Raw genomic sequence first — 15,296 nt, forward strand, 5'->3', positions numbered from 1 at the left:
GATCTTTCAAAAGTCACTGGAGTCAGGGAAAGTCCCAGATGATTGGAAAATTGCTGTTGTAACTCCCTTGTTTAAGAAAGGATCAAGGCAAAAGATGGAAAATTATAGGCCGATTAGCCTAACCTCGGTAGTTGGTAAAGTTCTAGAATCCATTGTCAAGGATGAGATTTCTAAAGTCCTGGAAGTGCAGGGTCAGATTAAAACAAGTCAGCATGGTTTTAGTAAGGGGAGGTCGTGCCTGACAAACCTGTTAGAATTCTTTGAAGAGGTAACAAGTATGTTAGACCAGGGAAACCCAGTAGATGTTATCTATCTAGACTTCCAAAAGGCCTTTGATACAGTGCCTCCGGGAGGCTGCTGAGCAAGGTGAGGGCCCATGGTGTTCAAGGTGAGCTACTGGCTTGGATTGAGAATTAGCTGTCTGACAGAAGGCAGAGAGTTGGAATAAAAGGCTCTTTTTCAGAATGGCAACCGGTGACGAGTGGTGTCCCGCAGGGTTCAGTGTTGGTGCCACAGCTGTTCACCTTTTACATATTAATGATCTGGATGAAGGGACTGGGGGCATTCTGGCGAAGTTTGCCGATGATACGAAGATATGTGGACAGGCAGGTAGTACTGAGGAGATGGGGAAGCTGCAGAAAGATTTAGACAGTTTAGGAGAGTGGGCCAGGAAACGGCTGATGAAATTCACTGTGAGTAAATGTGAGGTTTTGCACTTCGGAAAAAAGAATACAGGCATGGGCTATTTTCTAAATGGTGAGAAAATTCGCAAATCAGAAGTGCAAAGGGATCTGGGAGTGTTGGTCCAGGATTCTCTAAAGGTTAACTTGCAGTAGAGTCCGTAATTAAGAAAGTGAATATAATGTTGTCGTTTATCTCAAGAGGGTTGGAATATAAAAGCAGCGATGTGCTTCTGAGGCTTTATAAAGCTCTAGTTAGGCCCCATTTAGAACACTGTGTCCAATTTTGGGCCCCACACCTCAGGAAGGACATACTAGCCCTGGAGCGTGTCCAGTGGAGATTCACACGGATGATCCCTGGAATGGTAGGTTTAGCGTATGATGAACGGCTAAGAAGGTTGAGGGGAGATCTAATAGAAGCTTACAAGATAATGTATGGGTTAGAAGGGGTGGACGCTAGGAAGTTGTTTCCGTTAGGCAGGGAGACTAGGACCCGTGGACACAGCCTTAAAATTAGCGAGGGTAAGTTTAAAACTGAAATGAGACAACATTTCTTCAGCCAGAGAGTGGTGGGCTTGTGGAATTCGTTGTCGCAAAGTGCAGTGGAGGCCGGGACGTTGGATGCCTTCAAGGCAGAGATCAACACATTCTTGATCTCAAAAGGAATCAAGGGCTACGGGGAGAGTGCAGGGAAGTGGTGTTGAAATGCCCATCAGCCATGATTTAAATGGCAGAGTGGACTTGATGGGCCGTATGGCCTTATCTCCACTCCTATGTCTTATGGTCTATGGTCTTATAATTTTGGATTTGAACCATTCAGTCTTCTAGTTCTTCATTTAAACATTAGTGAAGATATTTATTAAGAGGACTTGGACTTAATGCACCTGAAATTAATAAAAATTTTTCATAGTCACTGCATTTCAGACATAGAAAAATGTTCTAGAGGATATTCCTTGGACAGCTCGTGTGGTTTGACTGCTGAACCTAAGATCCTAAAGTTTAGCAGCATGTGGAGGAATTCATTAATGCAGAAAGGGGTCTTGATTTTGGCACAATTAAGGAATATGATGTCTAGTTTGGATTACTCGTGTCTGTCAGCAAGGAGAAGAGTACAAGACCATGTACCTGTCTACTGTGCTTTCCCCTCGTTCTTGGTCTTGTGTGTCACTCATGAAAATGTGTTTGCCCTTTCGAACTCTGTTTATTCTGTGTCATTTCCCTCGCATGCCTGTCTGCCTCGTGTAAATGCTCTGTTTTGTGCTTCTCAGAGGCTACCAAGTAATTATGGATTATCATAAACTTTAAAGACAGTTCAGTGAATGAAATGGGAAGCTGGGTGGTGTCCACAGTAAATCAGGCTAGAGTAATGTGATATAACTTGGGAGGTGTGGATGTATGTAGAGGAATAGCAGTGTATCATCATCATTGAAAAGATGCTAAGTGTGACTCAAGCACTTTCAAGTGCATAACTTTTTTTATAAATGAAGGCATAGATTACTTGTGAAGGGGATGATAATTAAATGCTTATAATATTTTTATACAATCCAGCCTGCCGACAGTATTGGATAATTAGAGATAGAAGTGATCTAACACTTGGTTGACCCTTTTAATATTTATGAAGAGTTTGGTAGCCGAGGGGAAATGATCATTTCCTATGGTTGAGTTGCTAGTAAGTTGAAGGCTGTTGAACTGTATGGAACAGTGACTGTATGTATGAAAAGATTTATCTGCAGTAAGAAATCTTCATTTTGAAATCAGCTGTTTTACCTTGAGTTGATATTTCCAATTTGCTTAACTTTTTGACTTTGATCTGAATTGACACCATTTGAGTTTCTTAATCCAAGATATAATTTTGTCTGCTGCGAGGATAAAAATAACATTAATCTAGTAGATGTAGTACTGAGATAGTAATCCAAAAATTGAGTTCTGAATCCCATCTAATTCATTTGTAATAAATCTTTGGTGAAATGTTTATTAACACCAGAAGAAAAGTCATGAATTCTTAAAGATTCTCCATTTCAAAATCAAAACCAAATTCACTATCCACAGGCATTTTGATCTATATATTTCTTCAACATAACTTACAATGCCTGACTGCTAATGGTCTCAGGCTGTCTGTCTAGAAATGTACAACAAAATGCCAGTGGCATTGACTTAGACAAACTTCTGTTCCTTGCATCAGACATGTACCGTTCCCCTCTTGTCTCAAGGAAAGGTAATATTAATAACTGGAATACTGTTTACTCTTGAAAAATGGTGGATTTATTTTACTCCATTCCTGGACATTGCAACAACCTGAATTTTGTTCTTCCATCTCCTTCTGATTTTTTTACATTTAGGAAAGGAGATTATTGCTAAAAATGACAGTCTTACCTACCTACAGACAACCTTAGGCAAATCTTACATGTGTCATTCTGAACAAACACTGCAAGTGAGCCCAAGCGCCTCCATCAATACATTTGAGCTCCACATTCAGCCATTCAGAGTAAATGATGCAAAATATGGAATTGGTAAGTTAGCAATTTTAAAATGTTAATATTTTGATAAGTGATTACTGTATCATTTGAACAGGATGGTTTTTATAAAATGTCGGTTGCTTTGTTTCTTTCCCTTTGCCACCTCAGCTCTGCCTATTTCTAGACATGGTGATAAAGTGACTGTCTATCTCCCAGATTTGTGTTTTGCTTGTACGTACCAAGTTACCTTACAAAGATTTGATGTTAGCTTAATAACTGAGAACTTAGTACAGATAACTTTATTGTACAGCTTTAATTAGTACAGTCTGTTAGAGTGGAAGTTGCATTGATCATGGAGGTGAGTGCATGTGTTTTAACAAAGGGACTTAGCCATTCAAAGTATGCATCTGGGTTGTGACAGTTCTGAAAGTAACTTTAAGCAATGAATTCTTAAATCCTCTTTTTTTTTATGTTTTAACAGCTGAAGAATGCCAAATGGATAAAGATGACATGTTGATCCCAATCATTGTTGGTGCTGCTCTTGCTGGCCTTGTGCTGATTGTGTTGATTGCTTATCTGATTGGAAGGAAGAGGAGCCATGCTGGATACCAAACCATCTAACCTCACATAGATTTAGCTATTCCACTTCTGTAACTAATTCTTTTTCAAAGAAATGCACACACATTCTCTCTGGAATCTTGGGCATGGACCTGTGTTAAAGGGAGTTAAGAGAAAAAAGTTTACTGACAAACAGAATCCTCTGCCTGACAACTTGCTTCTAACATTATATTTTTAACCATATATGGTGAAATATTTCCCACAGCACGCAGCTGCCACCACCCCTAGACCTTGAGGTAAAGAGTATACCATTGGAAATACATCATAATGTCTAACTCTGGGGTCTGTGACCCATTCGGGGAATAAATACAGGTTGTTCAATGCAAACCGAAACCCAAGTCATACCCAATTAGCCAAGGCAGTGATGCACACACTTCAAGTTGTGAGTAAGTGGCAACTGTGTGCCACCTTTGCACATTTATGTTCAAAGTTGTTCATATACCAAGAGCAGGTGCACTGTAGGTAACGTAGAGGGGCTGGGTTTATTTACATTGAGTGTAGCCAACCAGGAGAGACCAGTTTTTTTGTCAGAGGTTGTAATACTAAATGCAAGAGTTCTTTGGGGGAAAAGAACTGTTTGTGAGTAAATTAGTAATATTTCACACTTCTGTTGTGTAACCAAGAGTGTTAATTCCTGCTTTACAGAACTAATTGTGTGTTGTGCTAAAGTGACTTTTTTTTGGCTAATTACATTTAACTTTTATTTTTGGGGTGTGTGTATGTATACTCAAACATGTGCGCCTGTAAATTAGCCTATTTGAAAATTATGCCCCCATTCCCACTCCAAACAAAATTATAAACAAATTACAATGGCTGGGGTATTGCTAGATTTTAATTTGGGTTTCAGTTTTGTTTTAATCATTGGAATGCTAACTGTTAGAAAGGGCTTGCCATCCTCCTTGGCATTGTGGAGGAAAAACACATTGGTGTAGATTGTGTTGCAGTGTTTTGGCCTTTTTGAAATACAAAAACACAACATTGCTCTTACTTTGCTCACGTGTCGCTGCTGTCACAGTTCACACAGTGATTGTATGGATATAAAGCAAAGTGCATTGGGTGTAAGCAGTTTTATTTTCCTGTATAAATCAGTGTTAAGTCTGAGACAGCTTCAGTAATTACTGACTGGTTTTAAAAAACCAGCTGAATGTGGATCAAGTCCAAGGATCGAACTAGTTCAAGTGCTAGTCATCTCAGTGTGTACTGTGCACTTTGATCCATAAACTTGAAGGAGGATGTTGGTTGAACTGAACATTACCCTAGCATACTTAGCACCCACAGTTCTCCCCAATACAGTTAATATATGTATGGTTTAAACTTGGTTTAACTTGATGGGCCACCTGTTTCAAATCTGGTTCCTGATATTTAGTTTTTTGTCTGGGTTATATTTTAAACTTGATTTTATGCTATTGAGTGATCTATTTTGGGTGTTCTGCAAATGGTTAGGAGCTGGCATTCTGTTCTCTTCTCCCCTTTTTTTAAAAAATCAATTAAACTGTGTGCATTTTTGTGACTGCACTTTTTCAGGCATGTCTACCGTATAAAGAAATTTAAGCCTGCCAATCGTGCTTAAGAGCTTATTTTGGACTGTTAACTGAAGATTTGGCACATGAGGTGTATGCATTGCCTATAACCGTGCTAATAAAGGATTTGTTTCTCAAAGGGCTATGTGCTAGTTTCCCTTCTTCTGTTCAAGGCATTTGGCCAGCTCTCTCAATTGGATAACAAAGGGAATCTTAATTCTGTCGCACAATCACTTACCAAGTGTTGATCATTTGTTATAGAAAAAGTCTACTTCTAAGTTGCATCTGGTTGGTAGAGTCTTTGTATTGGAAGGAAGAGGCAAATATTCTTGACCATGTAACTGCATCAAGTCTGAAGGTATGCTTGTATGATTTTCTGCAGCGTATTTAAGGCCTTTTTGTTCTACAAGAAATGATTTCATCAGCATTGCAGTTTGCTCAGTTTTTATGACTTGCTTGATTTAAACTATTTGCACTCTGTTCCATTCCTTTTTGTACTTTGAGTTTCTTTTTGTTTCTGTAATTTAGTTTGTTGGAAATGAAAAGTTTCCTGACTTGTACTTGTGCACCAATAAAATTATTTCTATTCTGTCTGCCAAACATGTTTTTAAGTTTACATTTGTCTGAGATGAAGAATTCTCTCTCTTAATATCACCAAGCTTTTGAACATCTCTCCATATTTTCTGGCTTGGTGTCAAATTTTGTTTAGTTAAAGCTCCTCTGAAATGTCCTGGTACAGTTTGCTATGTTAAATGTGGGATATAAGTGACCATTGTTTTATAACGTCACACGGCAGTCCTGCTACTCTGCATTTGCAGATTGACCAAAATCTAACAAATTGCACACTGGAATTGTGTAAACCTGTTCTGCTCCTTGTGCTCTAATATTTTTTCTGTTTGCTTGCCAGCAGTTTTTATTCTGTGACATAAGTGCAAGTCATGGTCCTCAGGGTATTGGGGAATTTAGTTCTCTTCCAGTGCTGATACAGTTAATACAAAAGTTAGAGGGAGAATCTTAGAACAGTTGAATTAGAGGCAAGTACGCAAAATTGTTGATCACTATAACACTCCACTGTTTTTCAAATGTTTGTATCGTCTCCCACAAGCCTTAAATTTCACTGAAGTTACTACTTTTGTCTGCAGTTTGATGTAGGTGCACATCAAAACAAGGTTTAAGTTAAAATCTTAAGAGCTTTGGGTCATTATTGTTGACTGTCTTGATACAGTCTGTTTGATCACAGGTTTCGGCTGTGGGTCTAACCGACCAGGTGATTCTCAACCCAAAGATGTTTGGCCACATGGGGCAGGATGTCCTGTGAGGTAGTGGTTTTGGAGTTTTTTTAATTGAATTTTAGTAGCTGAACTGGTCGATTGTATTGTGGTGGAGGGGATTTTGACTTTTTGAATGGCTTTTATCGCCATTTCATAGTGTAAGGTACTGTATAACTAGCTTGCCTAATGCATTAATACTGAAAAATTTTAAATTCCACTGACTACCTACATATTGGTGAAGCATATCATTGCATACTATCAGCAGCTCAGAAATTAACTGTTTAATCCGTGCTGGTTTTCTGTGCTCAATACAAACCTCCAGCCTTCATCTAACTCTAATCAACAAAACCTGTTCATTTCTCCTTCATGTTTATGTAGCTTCCCCTTAAAGACTAATGGCATTGTATAAGGTCCTGGATAATACCTGGATCCTGTCAATAACCATTTTGTTAAAATAAAAACAATAAAATATGTAGTACTCGGGCATACAGCCTATTTTCCATTTAACATTCATTACATGGGCAAACTAATCACCACAGCACTGGACTATTGGGAAAGCATTTTCAGTTAATTTTCATTCATCTACAAGGAGTTTGTGCTTTTAATGAAGTTTTTGCACCTTGTGGTCCCTGTCCAGCCAAGCACATTTGCCACACCACAAAACAACCAGTGAGAAAGTGAGAGGAAGGTACAGCCCCTCTTCCTCCTCCACCACCATCCTATCTGTGTGCTCACATTCCATGGCAATGCAATTTTTGTTTCCACTTTTTCAAGTAATCAAGAATATGCTGATTGCTTAGTATGTTTCCTAAAACTTCTCCCTCTGGCAATGGAAATGTTGTGGCACCTTCTCGACTTTTGAGTGTTCTCTGCTATTGTAACTGCATTTCTCCCATGTTGAAAGTTAGAGTTCACCCAGTAACAATGCATCGAAAAAGATGAAAGGGTCTGGTGTAACTAATATATTTGATTAACCCCTTTTGTATTGCAATTCTGTGGAAGTAAAAGCCCAGCACACGCTTATCTCCTTTCTATAATTGTCCAATTCTGACTAAACTGGTTTGCCTTGTGCTCTTGTGTAGAAGTCAAGTGTTGCTTTGTAATATAGTCTAGAATTGCGTAGAGAACACAAATAGGACCATCTGCCCCAAGGATCAATGTTCTGTGTGAGTGGCCTCCCATTCTCTCTCTTTTCCTCCCCCCCCCCCCCCCCCCCCCCCTCAAATGTCAATAGCATGGCCTATTCTTCCTTGCATATTTGACAGCATAGACAAAGGCCATTCAATCCATTGTGTCTGTAGTATTAGAAAAAAGAGCCACGCAGTTGAATCCCACTTTTTCTAGCACTTTTCAAGCTAAGTTATGGCACTACATGTTTCTTTATATAGGATGTTTTATCATACTGTTTTCTTCCAAGCCTCTAGCAGATGCCAACAGAATAAGATTTTTTCTTCTCTGTGCCAATTACTTTAAGTCCGTGCTCCCTGGTTATACTCCCTGTACTTTATAAAGTGAATAGAAAGTTCTACATTCTAACCATCCTTTTTAGAGGAGTTTCTTCTGACTTATTCATTTGATAAGTTAGTGCCTACCCTTTCTCAATGGCCCCTACTTTTGGCTCACACAATGGAACACTTCTATCTGTATCCAATTAAACCTTTACATGGGTGGTGTAGTGACTCAGTGGTTAGCACTGCTGCCTCACAGCACCAGCATCCTGGGTTTGATTCTAGCCTTGGTGACTATCTGTGTGGAGTTTGCACATTCTCCCCATGTCTGTGTGGGTTTCCTCCCACAGTCCAAACATGTGCAGGCTAGGTGGTTTGGCTGTGCTAAATTGCTCAGTGTCCAGAGATGTGCAGGTTTACAGGGGTAGGATGGGAGATGGGTGAGGGTGTGATGCTCAGTGGGCCAACTGGCTTGCTTACACAAGGCAGGGATTCTGATTCTGTAGTAATTTTTGATGTCTGACAGGTCGACCTTCAGGTCTTTTTAAATGAAAATTGTTCCAACCTGCTTAATTCTTCCTGACGGTTATAACTACTCAGTTCCTGTTAATTTGGCAAATATTTGTTTAATGCCTTGTCTAGTGACTTTGCGAAGTGTGGTCTAATGTAGGTTTTACACAGTTGTGACCATACAAGATGTGGAATTGTGACAATAGTAATGTTACTGTGAAAATTGTTAGGATTTGAATTTGATTATTAATCTAGAATGAAAAGCTGGCCCCAGTGATAGTAACTCTGAAGCTACCAGATATTTGCTTTAAAAAGAACAGCATTCACTAGTGTCCTTCAGAGAAGAGAACCTGCCATCCTTATCTGGTCTGGCTACATGTGACTCCACACCCCATGTAATTGACTCAAATCTGTCCTCTGAAATGCCTTGCAAGTTATTTGATTATCTTGAGCTGCTACAGAAAAGTTGCAAAGGAATAAAGTAGGATTGAACCAGGCACATGTGAAGGAACTGGAATAATGGTCACATTTCAGTTTTATGTGGCAATAGTGAAGTCTGAAAATATTTTCATCTGCCACCACAAAGTCTGAGCTGAGAATCTTTTTATCTGTGGTGGTTTTGTGGTCTCTGCAGTCAGTCCAGGCTGTATTAATCTGAAAAATCACCATGTGCAAATAGTCCATGCAAAATTAGTTTTTATTGAATGTCAGAAGTACTTGAACGCGTTCTTTTCTGTCTTCCATCAAAATACAAAAGGTTTACATTGCTCTAGCTTTCAATATCTTCTCATTGTTGTGTTTGTTTTCTTTAATTAACTTGTTGCAATGGAAAGGGTAACAATTTTCACCATAAAAATGGGAAATAGTTGATACAAGTATTAAGTTAAATCCATCCAGCTTTGACATTGCCCTTTGAGCACATGGAATGACCTGGCATTACACCACATAACAAGCTACCACCAATTGGTTTTGGTAATGTGGTTATCCTGATTATTATTACAATTCTTTATTCCAACAGCCAACTGTAGTCCCACGAAGACTGAGCTCATTTATCTCTGGAGGACAGAGCCTTGCTAGACAAGTGGGAGATAATGACAGCAGGGCTGTTTCTCTAGTCGGAATTCAATCCCCAAACCTGTAAATTTACAGGATACAAATGAGGAATGCCATCAATCTGTTTAATTTTTCACCTTGTAAGACTGCTGCCAGTGGGTTTAGAAACAACCTCTGCCTAAGCAGCTGTTGGAGTGAAACAGTTGTGTGCACTATTGCTTCGTGTGTGTGTGTGTGTGTGTGAGAGAGAGAGAGAGAGAGAGAAAAAACAAAATCTTCTTTGACCCGTAATTTAAAAATTTATCCACTTTAAATCCAAATTGAGGCTATTGATTTAAAAGTTCTTCCAGTTTAAGCTGATATTTTTAACTGTCTATAGAAATGTTAGTAGGCTATTTACCTGCAAAGCTTTTCTGTTTTTGAAACGCTTAGATGATAATCTAAATTTAAAAATAATTTTAAATTTATTCTCACATGGGATGTGCACATCAATGGCAAGGCCAATGTTTGTTGCCCATCCCTAATTGTCCTGGAACTGGAGAGACTTGTTCAGAGACCTATTTCAAAGTGTGCTCAGGAGTCAACCATATCACTGTGGTACTGGAGTTACATGTTAGCCAGACTGGGGAAGGATGGCATATTTCCTTCCCCTGAAGAAAATTAGTGAACCAAATAGGTTTTTATGACACCCGAAAGAACTGCAGATTCTGTAAATCAGGAACAAAACCAGAAGTTGCTGGAAAGGCTCAGCAGGTCTGACAGCATCTGTGAAGAAAAAAATCAGAATTAATATTTTGAGTCTGGTGACCCTTCCTCAATACTGTTCTGAGGAAGGGTCACTGGACCAGAAAAGTTAACTCTGATTTTTGTCTAGCAACATCCATGAAGAGAACCTGCGGAGCTTTTCCAGAAACTTCTGGTTTTGTTCTGGGTTTTTATGACCACTGATGATTGATTTGAATTTAAATTTCATGAGCTAGCATGGTAGGTTCTGGACCTTGTCCCGTTAGCCTAGACCTGTGGATTGCTTGTCCAGTAATACTGGCACTATACCATTATCTTTACCAGTTTTTCCCTATTAAAACAGGCTGACAACCACCCCCGTCAGGCCTTCTGGTGCAATCCCGTTGTCACATTCTTGGGAATGATCTGAATATTTTGTAAAGCAGGTAGAGACCTAAAGGCTCTGAGGCCCTTAATCTACATAGGGAATTCTGAAATGGCGTAACGTTGGCAGACCCTAATACTGAAGTTGGGCAGTAAAGCTTTTGCCATCTGCAAACCATGTTGGTGTACTCCTTTATGTGAGTTCCCAATTTTCCGGTTGAGAGACGGACATGCAGTTGTTGGGGAGTTGTGCCATTAATAGTTGAATAAAGATTTCAGTAGCTGGTGGTAGGCCCTATTAGAGTTAATGGAGTGGGTGACACAGGATTCAAGTTGGGATTGTTATTGAAGAGAAAGGATCTTTTTTTTTCCCCCCCAAGAGAACACATTTCAGAGGGTCCCCTCATAACGTGAGAAGTGGGCTTGATCATTGTCAAGGCTGTCTCAGTTGTCGTAACAACCTGGGCTGGGTTGGGGTCAAACTCTGAATCTGCCATCCCTGCAACTGGGAAAAAGAGGTTCTAGCTGATGAGGGATCCCCTTCTAAAATCACAGCTGAGGTGGTGGAATTAGGCTGGGATGAAGAGGATAAACTGCAGATGTGAAAGAACAGGAAATGAGCAATAAACAGAGGGATTACCAGATGAGAGAATTCACAACTGTCATAATTGCTGTGATAGCTTGTGGTTTTTATTTCCCAGCAATTCATGATTGGCCCAGATGTCCTGTAGTTAGCCTGGCCTAATGCTAGGATCTGGCAGTCTCTCAATGTCACAAGCAGTGTTTGAGGCTCACTACAGTACTTATAGATGTTGGGTTTTCAACGGTATGCTTCATCTTACACCTTATCCATGCTACTCCTTAAAATATGGAGCCTGCAGCAATTTATTTCCTTGTTTAAGAAATAGAACAAACTCCTGATTTGGAGGGAGGCATTTCCAGAATTGATCCTCTCCTTAGATCATTTGGTAATCCACCATTAACCCCCCACACGTTGAGCTCATCAAACACACCAGTCTCAATCATCTCCTCTTGCCATGGGATAGGGATGTTACCAGTTGCAAATTCATCAAAAAACTCTTTGTCTGCATCTTCAATGGTAATTCCTTTCACAGTTGAGAAAGCGCCAACATCTTGAATGTCCTTTGCATACACTGTTTTAGAGTCTGGGGTAAAAGGAGGTGGAAGTATACCTGGAAGGGACCATAGAAAATGTAATCAGTGAGCAGCATTAATACATAACCATTTTCTGTTGCACAACCCTAGTTTCTTTTGTAAGTATTTGAACTCTAAGGTTTTGGAGTAGATTTGTAGCTCGGTTTGTGGATGTTGTGATGGTTGGCTCGCCAAGCTGATTCATTGTTGTTCCGCACATCTTGCATTACCCTGCTGGGTAACATCATCAGTGCAGCCTCCAATGGAGTGCCGTTGTGTTTTCCAGCCTCGTTTTTAAACTGTGGAGTCTGTTGAGCTGGATTACCTCACTTACAGTTTTCCTTTGCAACGGAGTATATATGGGATCGAATTCTGTGTTCGTTGGCTTTCTTCATGGAGTACGAGGCTTCTAGTTCCTGGGACAAGCAAAGCAGAGACAGGCACAGGATTTCCTAGAAGCCTCGTACTCCACAAAGAAAGCCACCAACAAACACACACAACTCGACCACATATACAATCCATTGCAAAGGAAAACTGGAAGTGAGGTAATCCTGCTCAATGGACTCCAGAGTTTAAAAACCAGGTGGGAAAACACAATGGCGCTCAATCGGAGGCTGCACTGATGTTACCTAGCAGGGTAACGAAACGTTTGTTGAACAACAACAAACCAGCCACAAGTATTTGGACTGAAAATCCTGTGCACCCCTGAGCCGTATAACTGCTTTTGCATTAGACATACAACCCATAGACTCACTGAAGATTCCAAAGCTGTACTGAAGAAAGAACCGGGAATTCTTCCAGATTGCTGGTGCACTGGTCCTCAATCCACCACGTCACCAAAGGAAATTATTTAACTTGCTCCACGGTAGCTTGTTGTGTAAAATGTGGCTGTTGGGGTTTTCTTATTCAGTCATTGAAAGTGGACTGTGCTGGCTGGGCTAGCATTTATTACCCATCTCCATTCGCCATCAAAAAAGTGAGCTGCCTTTTTGAAATCCTGTAGGTAGATCCATGTTGCCATTAGGGAGAGTTCCAGAATTTTGACCCAATTATATTAAAGGAATGATATATTTCCAAGTCAAGGTTGGGAGTGGCTTGGAAGAGAGCTTGCAGTTGGTGTGTGCCCCTGAATCTGCTGCCATTGTCTTTCTAGATGGCAGTGGCTGTGATTTGGAAGGTGCTATCTAAGGTTTGTAAACGTAACAAATTATACTTAAAGGAATTTGAGTTACTTGAGACATTCCTCAGATGTTACATGAATAAAACACTTATTTACCTTACACACAAGTACATTGTATTTGTGTATATTTGTAGGAATGTACTAAACTACTTGAATCAAACAAAAATGGCAGCAAATGTTTTTGTTTTTTCTTGATTTCGGGTGGGATTTTTTTCCTGCCAACGTTTCTCTTCCGACCCTACTATGTCAACTGTCACAATGTCCACATCTTCAGCTAGAAGCTGGATGGATGGGAGAAGTTAGGCTGCTTTCCTTGGAGTAGAGAAAACTGCAAGGAGATTTGATTGAAGTGTCTTAAAAATTACAAGAAATGTGGATGTAGTAGAGTTCAACTGTTTCCGCTGTAGAATGGTCAGCAACCACTGGGCATGGATTTAAGGTAATTAGGAAAAGAAACAATAGTGACTTAAGGAAAAACCTTCATGTGGTGAGTAGCTTTAAACAGCAACTTTACTTAGTGCACCTCTGCATAGCTACCCTAAGTTTTAGTGTGCCCCTCTGCACCTATTTGTGGACCTTGGGATGTTCTTGTCTACAACATTCAATTTAGGATGGCTGTTTATACTGGACAACCAGCCAGTTGTGGGCAGACCAACATGCACGTTTCATTTGAGTCGATCCTCCTCAAAGTGCATTGGCCTTTGTCTTGCATTTCTCCAAGAATAGCTCATAGATCACGAGTCCTGCATCGGAAACCAAAGACTACTGCAACTCTGTCCAGACCTTCTTTGTGAAGGCACATTCCAGAAAGCACTGTGCAACAATTGGGAGGTGCAGAGATTCTGGGTGTTCATGAAAGACCTGATGGATAGTGCCCTTCACACCACCAGCCAAGCTACATCTGGGTGCTTCTTTGGAAGTGAGCTATTCTGCCCAATTGGGTTGAAAGTTTGATCAGGGAACCAAACAACGGAATTAATCATCTCCTTTACTATAGGACTTTGAGGATGTAACACTGACCATTCCTCGATGGACATGTGGTCCATGTGGTTTTTCTGTACTAATCTCTACACAAAGGACACGAGCTGCAGTTAGGGTATTCAACAGCACAATGGCTACACCCATCCTTCATACTTCCATAGTGTGGCAGAGGCAGATTGAAACAAGGCTGTCAAAGTCCATCTTTATGTGAAATAGAGAGAGGTATGTGTAGGAGTCTGGCCAGGAAAAGATTATAAGAAGTAGGAACAGGAGCACGCTATTTGGCCTGTGAGATGAAACCCACACAGACAGTTACTTGAGGGTGGAATTGACCCCGGGCTCAGGTGCTGTGAGGCAGCAGTGCTAACCACTGAGCCACCGTGCTGCAATGCTTGTTTTAAATCTTCATTCAAAAGAAAACTGGCCATTTGTTCACCCTTCCAAAATAAACAACTTTTACAGTTTTCCACACTTACATGCCATTTGCCAATGTTTTTGCCCACTTGTTTAATCTCTCAATATAGTGTTTGTACCACTCTCGCAACCTGCCATTGCACCTATTTTTGTGTCCTCAGCAAGTTTAGCTGCAACATGTTTGCTTCCATCCATTACATCATGAATATATTTTGTAAATAGTTGCCATCCCAGCACTGATCCCTTTGGAACCTCACTGGTCGCAGGTTGCCAAAGAACCTCTTATCCCTACTTGCTGTTTCCTGTTTGTTAGCCAATTCTCTTCCACCAAGGGTTCCAAGTCAAATGGCCTCCTGTTCTGTAACCATTCAATGACTAATTACAAACTCTAGACACAACATGGCTTTGTTCTGTAGTTTTATTCGCCAATGTAATCAATTTTTGCAACCACGTGACATTAGCTGATGGAAACTGTGGCAGTGGACCAGCAATGGTAAAATAAATACTGATGCTAACTTATCCTAATCCAAGTTAGATTACTGTTTATCCTTTTCAGTAAATTTTATTAAAATATTGTAAGGCATTGCCAATATCCCTTAACGTAGGTTGTGTAAACCATCTTCTACTATTTGGAGGTTAGAGATTGGTTATATCAGCAGGGGTGCCATGTACAAACCCTGGATGGGAGGTGAGAAGTATAACCTCTGTCACCCTCATCCTGATGGCTACCTTGGTGTCTGACTGTATCAAGCTGTATACAGGTGCACATACTGCAAATTTTACTTTGTGCCTAAGTTGTAACCGTAGGGCAATATAAAAGATGGGTGCAGCCGTATTACTGCTGAATGCCCCTACGGTACCTCCTATCCTTTGTGCAGAAGTTAGTACAGGAGAACTACGTGA

General features: G+C 40.3%; 2 protein-coding genes across 2 annotated transcripts in view; one reads left to right on the forward strand and one right to left on the reverse strand.

Moving 5' to 3' along the window:
* lamp1a (lysosomal associated membrane protein 1a) overlaps nt 1–5,874 on the forward strand; it is a 36,943-nt gene extending 31,069 nt beyond the window's left edge. The window contains exons 8-9 of the mRNA XM_048540795.2: nt 3,020–3,190; nt 3,618–5,874. Coding sequence (XP_048396752.1) covers nt 3,020–3,190; nt 3,618–3,757 — 311 coding nt within the window. The 3' untranslated portion in view covers nt 3,758–5,874. The remainder of the gene's footprint in view (nt 1–3,019; nt 3,191–3,617) is intronic.
* A 3,313-nt stretch (nt 5,875–9,187) lies between these two features.
* Nucleotides 9,188–15,296, reverse strand: part of grk1a (G protein-coupled receptor kinase 1 a) — a 51,825-nt gene continuing 45,716 nt past the window's right edge. Inside the window, exon 7 of the mRNA XM_048540187.2 lies at nt 9,188–11,856. Coding sequence (XP_048396144.1) covers nt 11,561–11,856 — 296 coding nt within the window. The 3' untranslated portion in view covers nt 9,188–11,560. The remainder of the gene's footprint in view (nt 11,857–15,296) is intronic.

Source organism: Stegostoma tigrinum, chromosome 12 (genome assembly GCF_030684315.1).
Source record: "Stegostoma tigrinum isolate sSteTig4 chromosome 12, sSteTig4.hap1, whole genome shotgun sequence".
Taxonomy (NCBI): Eukaryota; Metazoa; Chordata; class Chondrichthyes; order Orectolobiformes; family Stegostomatidae; genus Stegostoma; species Stegostoma tigrinum.